Source organism: Salminus brasiliensis, chromosome 16 (genome assembly GCF_030463535.1).
Source record: "Salminus brasiliensis chromosome 16, fSalBra1.hap2, whole genome shotgun sequence".
Taxonomy (NCBI): domain Eukaryota; kingdom Metazoa; phylum Chordata; class Actinopteri; order Characiformes; family Bryconidae; genus Salminus; species Salminus brasiliensis.
Window position 1 is genome coordinate 24,787,778 of NC_132893.1, and position 19,379 is coordinate 24,807,156.

General features: G+C 40.5%; 1 protein-coding gene across 1 annotated transcript in view; it reads left to right on the forward strand.

Annotated features, from left to right (window-relative positions):
• The window catches only part of gbe1a (glucan (1,4-alpha-), branching enzyme 1a), a 186,065-nt gene extending 171,070 nt beyond the window's left edge, over positions 1-14,995 (forward strand). Inside the window, exon 16 of the mRNA XM_072658195.1 lies at positions 12,125-14,995. Coding sequence (XP_072514296.1) covers positions 12,125-12,187 — 63 coding nt within the window. The 3' untranslated portion in view covers positions 12,188-14,995. The remainder of the gene's footprint in view (positions 1-12,124) is intronic.
• Positions 14,996-19,379: the final 4,384 nt, after the last annotated feature.

The following is a 19,379-nucleotide window of genomic DNA, read 5'->3' on the forward strand; positions in this document are numbered from 1 at the left end:
CAAAGTACATTATATGGATAAAAGGAGCTTTTATGGCATCCTATTCAAAATCCATAGATGTTAATATGGAGTTGGTCCCCACTTTGCAGCTCAACGCTCTGCAGAGTGTTGGATATGTTGCTGTGGTTCCTAAATGCTTCCACTTTACAATAATTGCACTCACAAACAAATTTCACCAACTGGCTTGTTGCAATGGTGGCATCCTATTACAGAACCACGCTGGAATTCAGTAAGCCCTTTAGAACCACCCATTTTTTCACTAATGTGTGTAAAAGCAGACTGCATGGCTAAGTGCATGAGTTTATACACCTGTGGCAATGGGACAAAATTAAACACCTGAATTCAATGATTAACAAGTGTGTCCCAATACTTGTGTCCATTTAGTACTTTGTACCTACATCTGTTGGTTAATCATACTTTAGCCTATCCATCAGTGAAATTGGACCACTTCTGATCAGATACTGTATTGTTAAAATGGTGGGCCATCCTCAGCTTTGACACCAGTATTGTAGTGGCGTGTGGCAAAATTAAATGGTCTACCAAACTACATTATCAAGCCCATAGAGGTCCTGATGAAGTTGTTGAGAATACCTAACTGTGCATGCTTGATGTGTCTCAAACTGCACATCAGCAAGGTGGAGTTACAGGTGTTTCTAATAAAGCTGCCAGCAAGTGTATAACCTCATGCTGATCTCCCTGTTCCCTTTCTCTTGCCTCCGTCTCCTCTCTCAAGAAATAAAAGTACGAGACATGGAGAAGGATGGAAGGGGTCTCTGAGGCATGGTGAATGCTATGTAAATGTGCAGCGATTGAATAATTATGGCCTTTAGATCTTTTTTCTGATGAGCGCTTGCTTTGTGGTTGATCGCTGGGAGTGTGCTCCTTCTGTCAATTCCACCAGAAGGAGGGGAGAAAGAAGAGGAAAGAGAAAATTCAGAACAGAAGAGCAGAAGTTAGCTGATCAAAGGAACGAAAGAAGTCCCCTTTCTCTCTCCTATGTCTGAATCCATGAAAGTCTCTGCTACTTATAGTGGAATTATAAAATAATGACGAGAACACCGAAACGAGATGTATAGATCCCTTTGAAGTTTTCCCATTTACATTTAGCTGGGAAGATCAGCCTATCGACTACAGCCACAGGTCCCAAAACCTCAAGCATACATTGAAGGCACCATGGGCTGAATGACATCCCTTTATTTTAATCCTGAGCCAAATACTAATAAAGGAGAAGTCACCTCTAAAAATATATATGTTCTTCTATATATACTTCTATATTTCTATGCTTCTATACCCCTATATTCCTATACTCCTATACTCCTATATTCCTATATTCCTATACTCCTGTACTCCTGTACTCCTATATTACTATACTCCTATACTTCTATTTTCCTATACTCCTGTACTCCTATATTTCTATGCTTAGCCTCAACCTAAAACTGAAACCTACCTTATCTGGTCCTAATCCCACACTAACACTACCACTGTTGAGAATCCACCAGATAAGTTGTTAACAATTTGAACATTTGTCTGAAATCTCCGGAAGGCTACAGTGGTTGAAAGAACTACCCTTTGAAAGGTTGTTCAGTCCTCCAGTCTGAGTCTCCCAGAGGGTCCAGATATTTGCTTAAATTCAACTCACAACACACAGGGATAGATATATGTGGAACATGAGGATAAGTTTGAGAATCATGGCTTTAGGAAACCTTTTGATGGGTATTAAAAACCGACCCATCAAATGGTTCTTTAGTCCATTGGTTCTTAAAGCAGTAAAAGAGTAAACACCCTAAAGACACACTGTGATCAGAGTAGTGGAAATACACCTGTCGTTGTGTGTGCATGCTCATGCTTATTTCCTAGAACCCATCTATTGTTCTCCCACTGTTGCTCTAAACTGTGGACAATTCTGATGAGAGTGGGAGTGAAACGGAAGTGATGTACATGTTGTTGTATTTTTTACTCAGGAAAGTAAAATCGAATCTCATCTGGTCACACAGAAACTGGTCAAAGTAGATCCAGATACTATCCGGATACAAAATGCATGCTAGGTGTAAACAGGTCCTATGCATAGATTTTAAAACATGTGGGGCACAAGGACTGTTTGCGTACCGAGCAAACAGGTCTGTCGATGATGTGGTCAACCTGACCCTGCACTTTATCCTGCAACATCTCGACAGCCATGGAAACTATGCTAGGGTTTTGTTTGTGGACTTTAGCTCGGCCTTTAACACTGTTGTGCCGCAGCTTCTTCAGGCCAAACTCTCCCAGCTGTCAGTGCCAGACTCCATGTGTCGGTGGATCGTGGATTTTCTGACAGACAGGAGACAGCAGGTGCGGCTGGGGAAGCACACTTCAGACCTCCGGACACTCAGTACTGGAGTCCCACAGGGTTGTGTTCTTTCACCCCTTCTCTTCAGCCTGTACACTAATGACTGTCTCCAAAGATCCAGCTGTAAAGATCCTGAAATTTGCAGATGACTCCACTCTGGTGGGCCTCATAGCCAACAGTGATGAGTCTGCCTACAGAAAGGAAATTGAGCAGCTGGTGTCCTGGTGCAGCAACAACCACCTGCTGCTAAACACAGAAAAGACTGTAGAGATGGTGGTGGACTTCCGACGCAATCCACCCACCCTTCCCCCCCTCCACATCAACAACACTGCAGTATCCATGGTGGAGTCACTCAAGTTCCTGGGCACCACCATCTCCAGAGACTTGACCAAGAAAGCTCAACAACAAATGTTCTTCTTGAGACAGCTCAAGAAATTCAACCTGCCACAGACCCTGATGATCCAGTTCTACACAGCGATCATCGAGTCCATTCTCACAGCCTCCATAACTATCTGGTTTGGTTCCTCCACCTCACAAGAAAGAGCCAAACTCCAGCGCATCATCAGGACAGCAGAGAGGATCATTGGATGTAACCTGCCATCACTTCAGCAGATCTACACCAGCAGGGTGAGGAAGCGTGCTGGCAAGATTACATCTGACCCCTCACATCCTGGACACCTCCTCTTCCAGACACTCCCCTCTGGTAGAAGACTGCGGTCCATCAAAACCAGCACAACACGTCATGCTAACAGCTTCTTCCCCAGAGCTGTAGCGCTCCTCAACCACAGTGGACACCTCCCACTGTGACATACACTGTGACATACACACCTCCCACTGTGACCTCAAAACATACAACTGAACTGTACCAAACCGGACTGAACAGCTATTTTGCACTCTGCCTATTTGCACTATGTCTATTTGCACACTGTACAGATGTTCTTTTCTGTAAATATCAGCTCTTTACTTTCTGTAAATATCAGCTCTTTATTACCTTTAGTACTTCTTACTTTTTTAATTTATCCCCTACCCTATTTATTGTTTAGTGTCATTTTTCCTTTAGTTTAAGACTGTGTTCTGTGTTTTTTTTTGTTACTTGTCATACGTGTTGCTCTCACCAAGACAAATTCCTTGTATGTGCAACATACTTGGTGAAATAAAGAGATTCTGATTCTGATTCTGATTCTGATTCTGACTGATTTTAGAGCCATGGCTTTAAGATACCAAAAGTGGTGGTCCTTTTAGCATTATTAAAAAGCACCCTGAACCCTGAGTCTGAATAATGTTCTTTGACGAAAATCTTCTTCCATGAATTTCTTGCAATTAGATATGCCCACCAGAGAGTTCTCCAAAACCCTAAACTCACCTCATGCACTGTCATGCGCCTGAAAGTAGAATAAAGTTATAAGAGGTCGTCCGTTTTTTTCTTCTTCTTCCGTGCGTAGATGGACTGGGTTAGTACAGGTCAGAGTTAATGGTAAGGATTGGCAAATAGACTCCATTAGAGCAGGTCAACACTGAGGTGAAAGACATCGGTACGCAAAAGGAGAACTGGGTCAGATGAGGATATTTGCCTGTTCGTAAGGCCTCCACTTCTAGCTTTACTTGCCTCCTTATACTGCATAAATATGAAATCCACCTGAAGACGCTGCTGACCTTTACTAAGAGCAGTGCCCCATCAACCTCTGTCCATGGGCAAAGGAGTGTTATAAGGGTTATAATTTGCTGTCTTTAAAGACTTGTTTTACCACTTCTTGCAGAGAATTTAAGTTGTAGTCTGTAGACTGAGGCTTTTACTGGGACTTGCAAGGCAGAAATACAGGAAAGTAGTTCAGTTGCTGAAAGGAAGACACTTTCTGATGCAAAAGTTTTCCCATCTTGCATGTATTTCCTCACCATAGCCTGCAGTGCTGCTTATCTTGGAGTAACTTTTGTAAAAAGTGAAGATAATGAAAGTTTATGAGGAGGAAATTAACTGCTTTTCCTTCCGTCTGTCACCCATACAATGGGCGGCTTAATGTCAAGCTACTCCAATGTTCACCTGTGTAATATTGCTGGCTGATGATGAATATATCGCGGTTTAATGGAAACGGAAAGTGAAAAGACACTTTTTTCAAAGAACAATTTCAAACACATTATCCCCAAACGCAGACTTATGGGAAAAAGCACTTAAAGTATTGCGAGCCCAGAGTAAATTATACATAAAATTGATTCATGCAAGATCTAATCTTCTGCTTTGAGCGGCGTTTCTTAGCTTTGTAAAGTCACTTTTGGGCCTAAGCCCAACCTCAACTGACCACAGCCTGGTCCAGCCTCATCTATGCCTGTGCCCATTGTTTTAATGCTCTAAATGTCAGTAATGAATCAGACAGGCCTCGCTGGCGGCTGTTGGGCTGATAATGGTTTGTGCTGTGTGATTAGTAGCTGAGAAGTCCACTGAAGGACGCTTATGCAAAGAATCAATGAGCCCGTTAATGCCGCTTTGGCTTAAGGTGCCTTTTTAACAGATCTGGCTAATCACTGCAGGCATTTTAATTGAGCAAGATATAAGTGAGTGTAACTGTGGCTACAGCGATCTGACAAAAGCATTCATCTTGAAGACCTAGAACACCTTCTGTCTCACTCTGAAGTGGCTAATGGACACGTTATGTCATGGATGGTACAAAATGAGAAACAGCTTTAACAGATAACTTCCTCTCTTTGATTAATAGAACTTTGAATCCTCTGCTCCGAGCATCTTCAACATTGGCTAACAGTGTGTAAGTCTAAAGGCATGTGAGAGGGCAGAATTCCTGGTGTGGTTTTAAAAAAATTGTTTAGCCAAAAAATAAAATTCCCCCCCTTACCCCAGAGAAAGTCAACCAGCCAGGATACGGTTGGTGTAGCGTAGCGAACTCTGCTTCAGTTCCTCAGCCAGCCAAGTTTTGGTCTTTTTGGCTCCTAATGCTACATTCCCGACCTGTGTAACATCAGTTCAAATGTAAAAAAAAAAAAAAAGCTGGATAAAAGCATGCCCTACATTTAAGCGTAATGTAATTGATATGAACCAAGGTTTGCTTTTTTAGGTTTATACTGGAGCTTTGAGGCTAAAATATCCAATAAGAAATGTAATGGGTATTGTATATGTTTAACCCATCACACACTTGCCTCAAGCTGTCAATCTGTTTCTGTATAGTATATCTGTATATGTATAGGTATGTTGCATAACATTGGTAGCAGCCATCTTGAAACCCAAACTTTTGTTGACAACAGTAGTGCGTGCAAGTGTACTCAAGCTCAGATCAGTTCAAGGCAGGTGTATGATGCTTTAGACCTGCAGTCAGCTTGAAGCTAATTTGTAGTGTATATGCTTCCAATAATTGTTAGCTACATTAGTCATGTAGCTAATGTTTGAACACCAACCAAAACAAGTTTTTGTTTTTTTTTTAATTTACATAGTTCTGGTTCCCAGTACCACACCATTAATTACTCTACAGGAGTGCCTGACTTTCCCCAGTTGTCTTGAGGGGATTTGGTTAGCGGCACATTTGTATCTCTGTATGTTTAATCTTATTACAAGCCCAGAAAAATAACCCTTTAGAGTGAAGAGTGTTGTTACAGGGTTCAAGTGTGGCACCATAATCACCATAAGGGCACTGTGTTTTACAGGCGTAGTAAGTTTGATGTGTGTGTGTGTGTGTGTGTGTGTGTGTGAGTGAGTGAATTCTCAGCATGCAGTGCTGCTCCACCCTGAGTGCTGTGTTCCAAACCACTGCAGTGACATCTAGTGACTGCCTGTAGACCTGCACTCATGAGCTGTTTGGAGAGGTGGGACGAGAATAATTTCACCCAAATACAAATTTCAGACTCATTCGTTTAGACGCATTAGAACATTTGCTTCGTCATGAATGATATTTCGGTGTCAGAATGATGCTAATACAGATGTAAAATGTGTGTGTGACATTCTAATTATTGTAAATTGAGCGCATACTCCTCAATACTGTTTGTTGAACTAAACACAATACAATTTGTTTAAAGATTTAATATTGTAATAGATGTAATAGATTCATGGAAAATAAGTGCTGGCTGTTGAGATGGCTAAGTAGCATCAATTGTGTGAACATGATTCAAATCTGTGACCAGATTTGACTGTAGTTACAACTAATAGACTGACAATTAAATTTTACATTTAACCAGACCCACCTCTTCAGAGAATACTTGGGCGAATAGCAGAGTGGTCACCTTATTGACTTGTGGTTAGTAGTGTCTAAACTTAGAGGTATCTTTAAATTTTAGCCTATTCAAACTAGCTGAGGAAATTGTGGAAATAGCTAATAACTACTTTTGTAAGTCGCTCTGGATAAGAGCGTCTGCTAAATGCCTTAAATGTAAATGTACATTTTTCCCCATAACTCTATTACACTCATTTGTAGAATTGTATTATTTTAGGCATGAATATTAAAAAGTTAACAACACTTTATTATATTTTTGTAAAAGAAACCTGGGGCTTATACACTATGGCAGATGCCAGTTTGAATAAGCATGCAAAATTCCTAACTGAATTGACATCATTCTGATACTAAACTGCTGCCATTGTTGAAAGGCACTGAATATTGTACCGCAGTCGGATTCATTCATGGTCCTGAAGACCCAGAGTCCACAGTACACTGCTTAATCAAACCAGCTTGAACTCATCTGTTTATTGCCAGGTTCAGGTAGTCGTATTTGATCAGGACACCCAAGATTCAAAATTTTAGAGTTTATTGTCATGTGCACAGCAGAAATAAGCAGGTACACTGTACAATGATATATATATATATATATATATATATATATAGTACACTATAGTACACTAACTACACTAAAGTTAAGTAAAAGAAAAACACTAAGTATAGAAAGTAAAGGAAAGTAAACAAGTATAGTATGGATTTGCATGTGTAAAGTGCATGTGCATTGTGCAAGTACAAAAGTAAACAGTATTGTAAAATGGTAGCAGTGATATATTAAATTAATGGGTGCATGTCAGGTGGCATGCAAGTTCAGCCAGTTCAGAGTGGAAAAGGGGAGGAGGTGTTTACAAGCCTGACGGCTTGTCAGTCTGGTTGTCCTGGACTTCACACTCCTAACCATGACTGATTCTTAATTATGAATCATCTCTGTCAGAACCAACAATAATATCACCAAAATTCATAATTGAAATGTATATTGATGTAATGTTGGACCACTCCTAATGGTTAAGTCACCACGATATGTTCAGACAAGTAAAATTGTACAAATCAACAAAAAATACAATTGCTGACAAGCATTATTTGGTGAGATGCCGTAGAAGAAACACTTTCTAATGTCTAAATAATTAAAATGTGTGAAAACGCTTTAAAAAAGGAAAGGTAAATTTTTTTCTTTATCAACATAAAAAGTGTGATTAGACATTAATTTTACAAGAAGAAAAAAAAATGTTTTTCACACTCTCTCACTGTCTTTCTCACACACACACACACACACACACACACACACACACACACACACACACACACACACATTCACATTTCCTAATCCACCCCTGTGGTCAGATGTTTCCATAGGAACCCCTGTGAAGCAGCCTTTGCTGGAGCAGTGATTGTCTCTTGCCAGTGTCAGAAGCCTGGGTAAAATGGTTCAGTGGCGTGGGCCTCAGGGCTGGAGCTTTTGGGTTCAGGCCTGGTTAATAAAGTCTTCCAGCAGCTCCCCGAGGAAATCAGCCTCTACCTGCTGCACACAAGTGCCCCTTCCTTCTCCCCCTCACTCCACATACTCTCTGCGCTGTTCACTAGACATGTTGGCCCATGCAGCCATTTTTTTCTCTCAAAGAGAAATGTCACCAGCCCGATGTAGCCTGCACCGTATCCAATCAACTCTTGGCTTCCAGCAGACTGGAGCTAGCACAGCTCTCCCTGCTGGTAATCTCCTGCCACGGCACCTTGTTGCCAGCCGGTTTGCTAATGAATATGGCACAGTGTTACTCCCTAGGGACAGTTTTTCAAATCCTATCCAAAGAAATGGTCATAAAAAGCTACCCATTCAATGGCCACATCATGACACAAATCTAATACATTAAAATCCCATAGATTTGATCTTAAATTTATGGAGGGGTGCCAAGCCTCGAATTAAGGAGATTAGAAAAAAGAGTTATTAATGCTCACCAGGCTAGAACCCATTTCCAAAGAGTGACTCCATGAATCCACTGTGAGTTAGATTATATAAAAATGGAGGAAATTCAGCACCACAGTTTCTTTTCCAAGAACGGGAGTGTCCAGCAAAAAAAACACTCAGTCACAAAGAACCTTAGCGTAACATCTGATGACCTAGAGGCCTCTCTTGCATTGAGTGATGACAGAGTTCCTAAGTCCACCATAAGGACAACAGGCTAAAAAACAAGCTATTCCAACATACAAACTTCATCACAACTGCTAAGCATGGGGTGGCAGTCTCATGGTTTTAGGCTGAATTGGTGCCTTGGGTCCAGGACCGCTTGCCTTTATTAAAAACCCTGTGAAATTCTTCAGGAGAAAGTTAGGTTATCTGTCTCAGAAATTACACTTAACCGTAAGTGGGTCACGCAGCACAATAACAGTCCGAACATCACAAGTGAGTCTTCAAAGAAAAATTGTACAAGCAGAGAAAATAAAACATTTTATAAAAATGAAGAACCTGGAAGGACCTTAAAGGACCAGTTCATGCAAGGAAGCCCACCAACATCACTGAGTAGAAGTCGCAGTGAACCAAAATCCCACCAACCCATTGTGGTATTGCTGGGGTCACAACAAATAACTGGCAAACCATTTCATACTCAGATAAACTATATGTCCAAATATTTGTGGACACCCCTTCTAATGAATACATTCAGCTACCTTAAGTTGCACACATTGCGGACACAGATTGTCAAGTACCTGTAAGGAGGTACTGCCAATAGAATAGGACTCTCACGGATATGGCCCAAGCCATGCAGCTTTGCCATCAGAATCTGAAAAAGCACAATTGGCAGCGTTCGCTCAGAGATAGGTAGATGGGGTGCTCTCACCTAATCACTCATGAACCCTTTCAGACACAGGGGTCTATTAGCTGGCCTGGTGGATCTGATGACCCGCTGCTTTCCTCTGAGCATGTTGGCTGTCTTGCAATGCCACATGGACAACAGTTTGAAAAGAGGCTGTGTCTAGCTTTGCATGTATTGGAGGAGACATGAGTTAAGTCCTTACCCTCCTAATGTTGGGAGCATTGTTAGTGCTAGGGGGAGCTACAAACAGTATGTAGTTTGGAGAAATAGGGAAAAACTGACTTCAATTTTGATAAAAATACCAAAAAAAAAAAAAATAGAACTCCATTAAGCAGATAAACATGAACCTATTGGCACCATGCCTAATACCAGGCCTTAGAGGGGTATAAAGCTCCCTAGTATTGAGCTGTGGTGCAGGGGTACTGTGTTCTCTGTTATGATGGTCATCTGAGTTTGGGAGCTGGAGATGAGGTGAGGTGGTGATCACCCAACATCCTTTATAATAAATAATAAAGTATAATGTGTTGGTATCTGATCTGATCACATTTCAGGTCAGATTTATGCAGAAATACAGAAAATTGTGACACTGTACCTCAAGTAGTGCATAACAGCAAAACAGCTTTGCCTCTTTTTAGCTTGGCGTCTCTGTTCATTAACGTGTTTCATGACTACATATTCATTAGCACAGGCTGTGATAACGTTTGCCGTTTAACCTTGGATATGAGAACTGGTGGCTGCGGATTTAAGTTAGTATTCAAATATGGTAAGCAAACTGACCAGTGGGTGTGTGGGTCAAAGTGTGAGTCGAGGCATAATTACAGCTTTGAATGTTTCATTCAGCATAAAGAAGCCACACTTAATACGTTTTTCCTCCATTGCTTGAACACTGTTATGGCCATGTGGCAGACAAAAACCCAGACAAGCTTGAAATGCAAGCTTGAAAGTCCAAAAGTACATTTACTGCTTCACAAAAACTGGACATAGAAATCCCTGCTTTTAAAGGGCTTACCATAGAAATCCTGGATGTCTGATTTTTTGTTAAATACAAGAGTTTGATGTGGAATGTAAATATCTACATTTCTTTGCCAAGTCCATGTTGACAGTATGTGGAAATGAAGGAAAAAGAGCCTTCAATTGAAATTACTGGATTTGTGATGTCAGAAAAATGCATTTACATATATCAGCCCATTCAGCCTACAGCTACAGTTTAGCCCCACCCATTCACACTGATGTTAGAAGAAGGTTTATTTGTTTGCTTGATGTGGACCAAGAACTGCCTACACATATCAAGGTGCTTTCAACAAAGAAACTTTAAGGAAAGAAAAACTTAAAGAAGGGTTAAAGAACCCTCACTTTATGTTCTTTGCCGAAGGTTCTTCATAAGTACACCTCCCTACAAATATGTTTTTATGGAAACAAAACTGGTTATTCCATGGTATTGCTGAAAGATTTATTAGAAGCACTGTGTACATTGACAGGAAAGGCCATTTGACAGGCCTACAAATGATATAATCACACACCACTTTTTTTTAGAAAACACGGCTACAGCCAGAACAAATGAATCAACAAACCCACAAGGAAATCTATTTGGAAAGCTACTAAATGTTAAAAAAGTAAACTTGGGATATCTATAACACCTGTGTGCAGAGTGGTCAACTGCTGGCCATCTTGATAAAAGCAGTACTGAAAGGCTTGATTATACAAATGTGCGGTTAGCCAGTTAGAATGTCTCTAGCATGTTATTTAGGTATTAGTTATGACCTGACAGTTGTGGCTAACTTAACCTGCAACAAATGTGGGTGAAGCGTTTGAAGCTGAGACAGTGTGTTAGATAAATAAGGCATAGTACCGGCCAGCCTTTTTAGAACAGAGATTGTTTACATATTTAGTAAGTATTAAAGCAGCTTTATGTAAAAAAAAAAAAAAAATCCTGCTATTGGGCTCCCCCTACAGTTGGGAAGTGTATAATTCTCACCTTGAGACACCACTAAAGAACACCTTTCACAAAATCATTTCTGGACAAGCAAGAGAGATAGAGAACAGTCACTCAAAGTGAAAGAAGCATGTGGACTGAGGTGGTAGAGTGAAATTACAGGATCATCAACAACATCACAGTTGTTTTTACAAGTGTTATCCTGCCCTAAGTTACATAGTGCAGTTTCTGCCAATAGTACATTTACATTTATGGCATTTAGCTGACGCTCTTATCCAGAGCGACCTGCAAGGTTACTCATATCTCAGAAGTGGACCAATGCAGTCTTGCCCAAGGACTCTTATTAGTGTAGCGCAGCACAGTCACTCAGACCGGAAATTGAACCCCAGTCTCCCACATGGTGTGGTAGCTCACTGGCAAGTAGTGGTGTTATCTCTGGTGCCACACCAACCACACAAATAGTAGCAACCATAGCGGCTGTATTTTCCTTATTACAAGTTAGTGGAGAGTAAACATAATTTTAAAGCAGTTATTTTAGTAAAAATGCTACATAATGCTGCTTTAAAGGCTCAGCAAAAAACAAACTAAGGGATTCTAAGGGATTAAGAGAGGTTGGGAAATTGTGACTGATTTGGTGCATAGACACAAAGTTGACCTTCGGGGGGGAAATTAAGGAGAAATGTGAGATATGGGCATTTACTAAAAATAAGCATATATCCCAACAGTGCTGGGGACCGGGGATATTTAGACAAATGGTCTGGTTGCATTTCAGTATAATGCAAGGCAAAACATTCCCAAGGAGTTTTGATACAGACTTGAACATAATGCATCTCTTTCTTTCTGTCTCTCCCCCCAGATTTACATTCCATGCAGAACAGCTCTTGTTCTAGCTAATGAGGAGCATGATTATAGCTACTGAATGCAGCGTGTGGACGGAGTCCAGATGAGGTCGATACACTGCAGTCGGTGCTCATGTAAAGCAGGACATTTTGCAGTCATTTACTTCCAAAGTTAAGTGCAACTTCCAGGATCTCAAGTGCCAAAACTGATAAGTCTGACCTCCACTGTTTACAAATGTGAAAATATGAGACATTAAGAGCTTTGTTCTTTCTGCCTCTTGGCTTGTGCATTCGCAGCTCCACCTGCAAATTTGACAAGGACAATATGTCCCAGTTACTTCCCTCAGTGTTTCTTTTTTTATTTTATTTCTTCATTCACAGCACAAGCTGCTACTTTATTGTACTTAAATGAATTCCCGATTCCCGCTTTATGCTTCGACAAAAAGGATGTTTTGTTTTGTTCCACAGAAAACACAGATCAACTACCACAATCGCCTACCCACACCACCCTCCAATCTGTGCTACACACACAGGGACGCTTCCACGTTCACTATAAAAAAAAAAAAACATCGGAGTGCTGAGAATAAACACCATGTGCCTTGGTAGAAATGTGGCTCAGCTTTAGCTGCTGATTTGATGCGCTGGGCTGTGTCTTCAAGCAAATGGAAAATGAAACGGGTCATTTAATTGAAGAATACAGCAGTGTTTGTCAGTGTCCTTTAGCATATGGCCAAGGGGAATTTCAACACGTTTCTGCATGTTTTAGCAGTAGAACAAAACGTGCACTATATGCCCAAATGTTTGTGGACCCCCCCCCCTTTTAATGAACCCATTCAGCTACACAGATGCTGACACAGATGTGCAAATGCACACGCACACAGCTTGTCTAGTCCTTGTAGAGAAGTACTGACAATAGAACAGAACTCTCAGAAGCAGATGACCATGAACTTGTATGCCTTGGATGCCTCTTCCTTATCGTACTCAACATGATTCCCACCAGATAGTTCCTTTTTCCCACACACACGGAGTAAGAGAAGGCCTGAAGGCCTGAACCTAAGGTCCGAAACATTTCATTTTAAACTGATTTAATCCCAGATACCTTAATCACAATGAAATCAATACATACTGTATATGATCAATTAAATAACCAAGAAATCTCCATATAACTCATCATAAGCTCTGGTTGCCTGATTTTAACCCTGGTCTCCTGTACAAGAAGACCTGGGCTCAATTCTGCCTCAGGTTGAGTCACTGATTTTTTGTTTTTTTACCCTTTAAAATGATTGCCACATTGAATAAAGTGTCAAAATGTGTTAAAAAATAAAACAAGTTGTGAACAAAAGTTTGGGCACCCCACCCAAATAGCATATCTTGTTGATATTTAAGGCGAAATAAGTAAGCACAACCTTAATTGACTCTTTGGACATGGCCAGACAGGTCAAAATGTGTCATTAGGAAGTGACAGAGGGTGGTGATTCCAAAACAATACAATAAGATATAGACTACTAACAGGAAGTGCTATAGTGTTGCTATGGCAACAAACATGACTGCAAGTTGTCCAGCTGCCCTGACATTGTCATCTTGCCTTTTTTTCCTAATAATTGTTCTACACTTGAGTAGTTCTCCCTTTCCATTTCACACAGCATTGTGGGATAAAGGTGTCCATCTTAACCACACTTAAAAACGGACCCGTTTGCGGATGCTCAACCTTCACACTTTTATCTATACTACATACTGCATGCTCAATAATCAGTTACTATTAGTAATTAGTACACAATTGGGACACACCCCTTGTGCTAACACTTAACCATGCGCTCCTCTAGGCAGATAAAAACATCCGTCCTATGATTGCGGTTTGGAGGAATTGTGTCAAAACCAAGTGAAGGCAAGATCTCTCAGAACTGCTCATATGCTGGCTAGAAAGATAAAGCCATCCCATACAACAGCAAACACCTGTAGAAAGATTTCACTGACTCAGGAGGGGGGTGCACTGCTTTCCTGTGCAGCATTACCAGCACAAACAGGATGAGCTAGAAAAGTCTTGTAGCAGTTACAGTTAAACGATCCTGAAATCTGGGAGTGCTTCAGTCCTTGTGTATTCATATAGATTACTTCTCGCATTCAAAGCCAAGCTTAACTAATCTTAAACTGCCATGTAATTTGTTCTTTCAGTGATAGGACCTGTGTTCCAGACAGAAAAAAATTGTGGTGACATGTTTACCAGTATAGCGGTGTGGGTGGAGTTCTCACAAGCTCCTGTTGAAACACACTTACAATAGAAATCAGTGGGCAGGTGTTGAGATGTCTGCCCATTGACCTCAGTTTATCTGTTCTGTTCTAAATGCAGGGAGATTATTATCCATGCTATTCTACCATATGCCACAGATGCAGCAGATAGAGAGTAGGGTGGAAAATGCTGGCGTAATCAATTATTGAGATATTGGGATATCATCCTGATGTATTTAATACCTTCAGCGCTTTTTCTTTTCCATAACTAGCTTATGTTTCTCTTTTCCTCTTTCTTGTGCGCAGATTTATGCACACACGCACTACTGCAGCCTTTTTTAAATACCCTGATTGTTTAAAGCATGATTCAGTGCTCCGTTAACAGTTTTTTCCCAGTGACTGGTGACATCATAGTCCATTCAGATGCTTTAAGTGCATGAGGCTCTGGGGTGTTTTTGAGAAATGAGTGCATTCCCTTGGAAAGGAGAATTTCTCCAGAAGCCAGGGCCAAGCAGTAATGGTGACAAAACATGGGAACGGCTCCCGTTTAATCGCTCTAATGACCATTTATTATTTTTTTGTCTCTAATTAAGTTAATTGCATTGCTCGGGCTTTATCTATTGCGACACTTTCATTTTATCCAAGCACTCAACTCGAGCACTCGGACACTAATAGCGGCGTTTATCAGGCCGGCTGTCAGCTATGCCCTTATATTACTGCACAAGTGGTGTAAAGGTAATGTCTGTAAATCAATGAAAGGCATTTATATCCGAAATGCCTTTTAAAGGAAAATGAAATTAATTTTTTTGTTGCTTTTCTGTCTTTATTTCCTTGCAGATCTTTCCTGCATCTGTTGTGTAATGTATAATCTACCGGATTATTATGATCCCTAATAAAAAAGACTGAAATATGTTTGTCCATCTGTGTGAAAATGTTTTAATGTTTGTACTGTGGCATGAAAAGTTTGGGGCCCCTGCCAACATTTGTTACTGTGAAAAGTTAAGGGAGTAGAAGATGAACAGGAGTTGGTTTCCCATAACATTCGTAATCGTAAGTAAAAGTACTTAATCTTTTAGTTAGCGTTTTCCAAACTAACGAACATAGTACAAGTATTCTGACCCATTCATAACTCACTACATACATGCAATTCTACCTCAAAAATGACAGAGGCCTCTAATTCCTTTAGAAAAAACTGACAGCTGATTGTATGCATGACAACAACACCTTGTTATTTATATATATATATATATATATATATATATATATATATATATATAGGGTAATTGCATCTTGTACACTATACCAAACACCAGTAACAATCAAATCTACTGTACTGCTCTACAGGGACTAGACAAGCTGTGTGTGTTTGTGCACAGCTGTGTGTCTGTGTCAGCAAAGGGTGCAGCTCAGAGTAGTTAAATGCATTCATTAGAAGGGGTGTCCACACATTTAGACATATTGTGTATTTTGCGAACCACCCTGTGGACTAATGAAGATGTTTTGGCAGCTCTGAGCAAAAATATGAAAAGAAGTGACAGTATGGCTAATAATGAAGAGCCTGTTAAAGGTGCACATATTTGTCACTGTACAGCGAAATGTGTCCTCCACATTTAACCCATCTGGTAGTGAACAAACACGTGTTAGGGGCAGTAAGTACACACACACCCAAAGCAGTGGGCAGCCAACTCCAGCGCCCAGGGAGCAGAGAGGGTAAAGGGCCTTGCTCAAGGGCCCAACAGTGGCAGTTTGCCGAGCCCGGGAATCGAACCCACAACCCTGTTATCGATATCCCGGCGCTCTAACTGCTGAGCCACCACTGTACCTTGTGTATGTATGTATGTATGTATGTATGTATGTATGTATGTATGTATGTATGTATGTATGTATGTATGTATGTATGTATGTATGTATGTATGTATGTATGTATGTATGTATGTATGTATGTATGTATGTATGTATGTATGTATGTATGTATGTATGTATGTGTGTGTGTGTGTGTGTGTGTGTGTGTGTGTGTGTGTGTGTGTGTATGTGCTTATGTGTGTGATAAGCCTTATGGCCTCATAGGGCCAGTAGCTTCAGTGCCCCAGAGAATGGAGGAACAAAGTGTAGCTTTGAGTGTTCCTGCTGGTTTGCTGGTGTCTAGAGGTGAGGTATCTGCATGCTGAACAGTGGAGCAGGTGCCTCAGGCTGATTTATGACTGAAATTATGCATGAGAACTCTCTGTGTAGGTGCCACAATGCATGAAAGCAAGGAGATTAAAGCGTCACGTCAGATATTTTTGAAAAAAACGTTAGATTAATACACTGTATACTGTTAGAAAATGTCCAACAGCATTTCTAAAAATCTCTACATCCAACTCAACATTCCAAACACTCACAAAATACATCCCACATAAGCAAAACTGGACAGGCTGGCCAATTCCAAACCACCAAGACTGCAACAGGCAGATATATGACCCAGAAATGTACCATGCACCCAGCCCGGTAAAAGTTCTAGTCAATGCTGAGGAATCAGTCTATATAGTGCTAAGGGTTTTCACATGTAGAGAAGAGTAAATAGGGCACAGTTTCAAACATCAGTACAAATTTACAGAACCCCAAAGTAGTGCGTTAGTAATAGTAAATAGGGTTTAAGACACCGATTACGTTGACCAGAAAAATGTGGGTGGGTCCTAAAGGAAAGAAAGGTTCAAACCCAAGAATAAGATGAAAAACCTGAGAAACAAAATACTGAGTCCGGATATAATTTGCAGCTTTTTTAAATTGTTAATTTAAACAATTGAATTGTATTCTTCAAATAAATGTGGGATGCATCTACATGCACTTGGAATAGTGTGCTTGGATTGCGTCACACAAGAGAGGGTTCGTGGCTGTGTTCGAAAAACTAAATAGGAGAGCATATGGGTGACTGTAACCAGTGGAACACCGTCTATGATGCCAGGCAGACCAGCTCAGCAGTGGACCACCACAGTAACCACACCAGCAGCCATAGCAATTTATTACTCATTGATGTGTTTTTTTGTTTTTTTTCTTGTAGAAAAAGCTGTAAATTGCTTAGCAAGCAAAAAGGACATTTTGTAACTGGTGGGTTTATATATCAGTCAGATTAGCTTCAGACTTTCAGTGATGCAATGTGACAAACACCTGAATAGAGTTTTTATTGCCTGGGGTGAAAATGTAGGGGGGTCAGAATAATTCACACTGGTTGAGCTCTCTGCAGCACAGAAAAGCATCATCAGTCTTTCACAGATCACATAGCAGAAGAGGTGTTTCAGCACATCACTATTATTTCTGCTCTCTACACTTTCAGCCCTTTTCCTGTCTCAGGAAAGGTAATAGTGTTACGATGGTTAAGATGGGTAACTGATTTTATCTGTCGTCTTCCGTCATGTACATAATCATTTACAGATAAAGAGCTTCAAGTCTATTACCTACAGACATCCGTCATGTTTGATTAGCTTTTTTTCCCCCACGGTTGTTAATAAATGTGTCCAAATAGGAAACCATTTTCTCTGGGAATAACTTAAAGGTAATACTAACACTAGATCATTTTGATAGCAGGCTTGGTCTGAGTTTTTATCATCCAAGTACCAACACTGCCATCTGAAGGCATGAAGTGTAACTACAGCCCAAAGGCCTGAGGCTCCCATTAGCTTTAGGCAAGAACGTCTGCTGTGTGTCCATGGCCAACACTTTTCTGGTTAAGCTCAAGGCGTATAAACAAGTCTTGGGTGGATTTCTGGGTGGACTTTTTTTAGCCTCTACAGCTGTACACTGAGACAAACATTCATATTCATAGAGAATAAATCAATACTGCAGGAAATGCATGGCACAAAAGGTTAAATGTCATCATTTTGTACTCTCACGTACTGAGAGAATGCTTAGAAATAACAACACCAACAACAGTTTTTGTGTGAGATTTCATAAGCAGTGACTGAAATGACCTCATTAACATAAGCTTATGAAGTATCTCACCAAAATACAGAGAACACTTTAGTACCAGACAACAACACAGAGGCCAGGCAGTTAGCCAAAATAAAAAAAAACACTCAATATACACTCAATACAAAATAGACTGAGGAGGAAAGATTACATACTGATGGTGAGTGATGGAGAGGACATGCCTAATATGCAAATCGATGGTGCACAGAGGCAAAGGGACATATGTAAATTATACTTACTGATGTTGTATTGCACAAACATCAGGCAAACTTTAGGTCCCTGTATATTACTGAAAAAGCAGAACACAGCTTCCCTCCAACTCATCCCAAAAGTACTAAATGATCATCATCATCATCATCATCATCATCATCACAGTTCCATTGCTCCACAGCTCAGTACTGGGGGCTTTGTACCCCTCTAAGCCACACTTGGCATTAGGTATGATGTCAATAAGTTCATGTTTATCTGCTCCAGAGAGTCCTATTCTATTGGCAATACTAATACAAGGACTAGACAAGCTGTGTGTGCATTTGCAAGTCTGTGTCAGTACTTAAAGTAGCTGAATGCATTCTTTAAAAGGGGTGTCCACAAAAAGTTCATAATAAATACTGTTAAGTTGCCTCGGGGGAATGACAACACTCTTGATGGTGAGTGACAAAGAGGACGTTGTGCCTAATATGCTAATAGTTGGTGCTAGGAGCCAATGGGAAATATTACATGCAGTTGTTGAGAAACACAATCTTAGAGAAACAATCAGTGCAGTTTCGGAGTTTACACTGTGATACAGTCCACATATTTCTCATCAATTGTATATCCACTATATAGACAAAAGTACTGGTGTTTTTTTTTCTAAATTCAAAGGAATTCAAAAAAGAGTTTATCTCGCTTTTGGCAAAGTAACTGTCTCTACTGTCCATGGAAGGCTTTCTGCTAGATTTAGTAGCATTGCTGTGAGGATTGGATTGCACACAGCAACAAGAGTGAGGTCAGGATGTTTTTGTTCTACAAAAGAGGCACCACGTGGGAGAGGAATTAGAGCAGCAGTGTGGTCCACCACTGTAAGGACACTTCAGAGCACATTGCAAACAGTCAAACACTAAA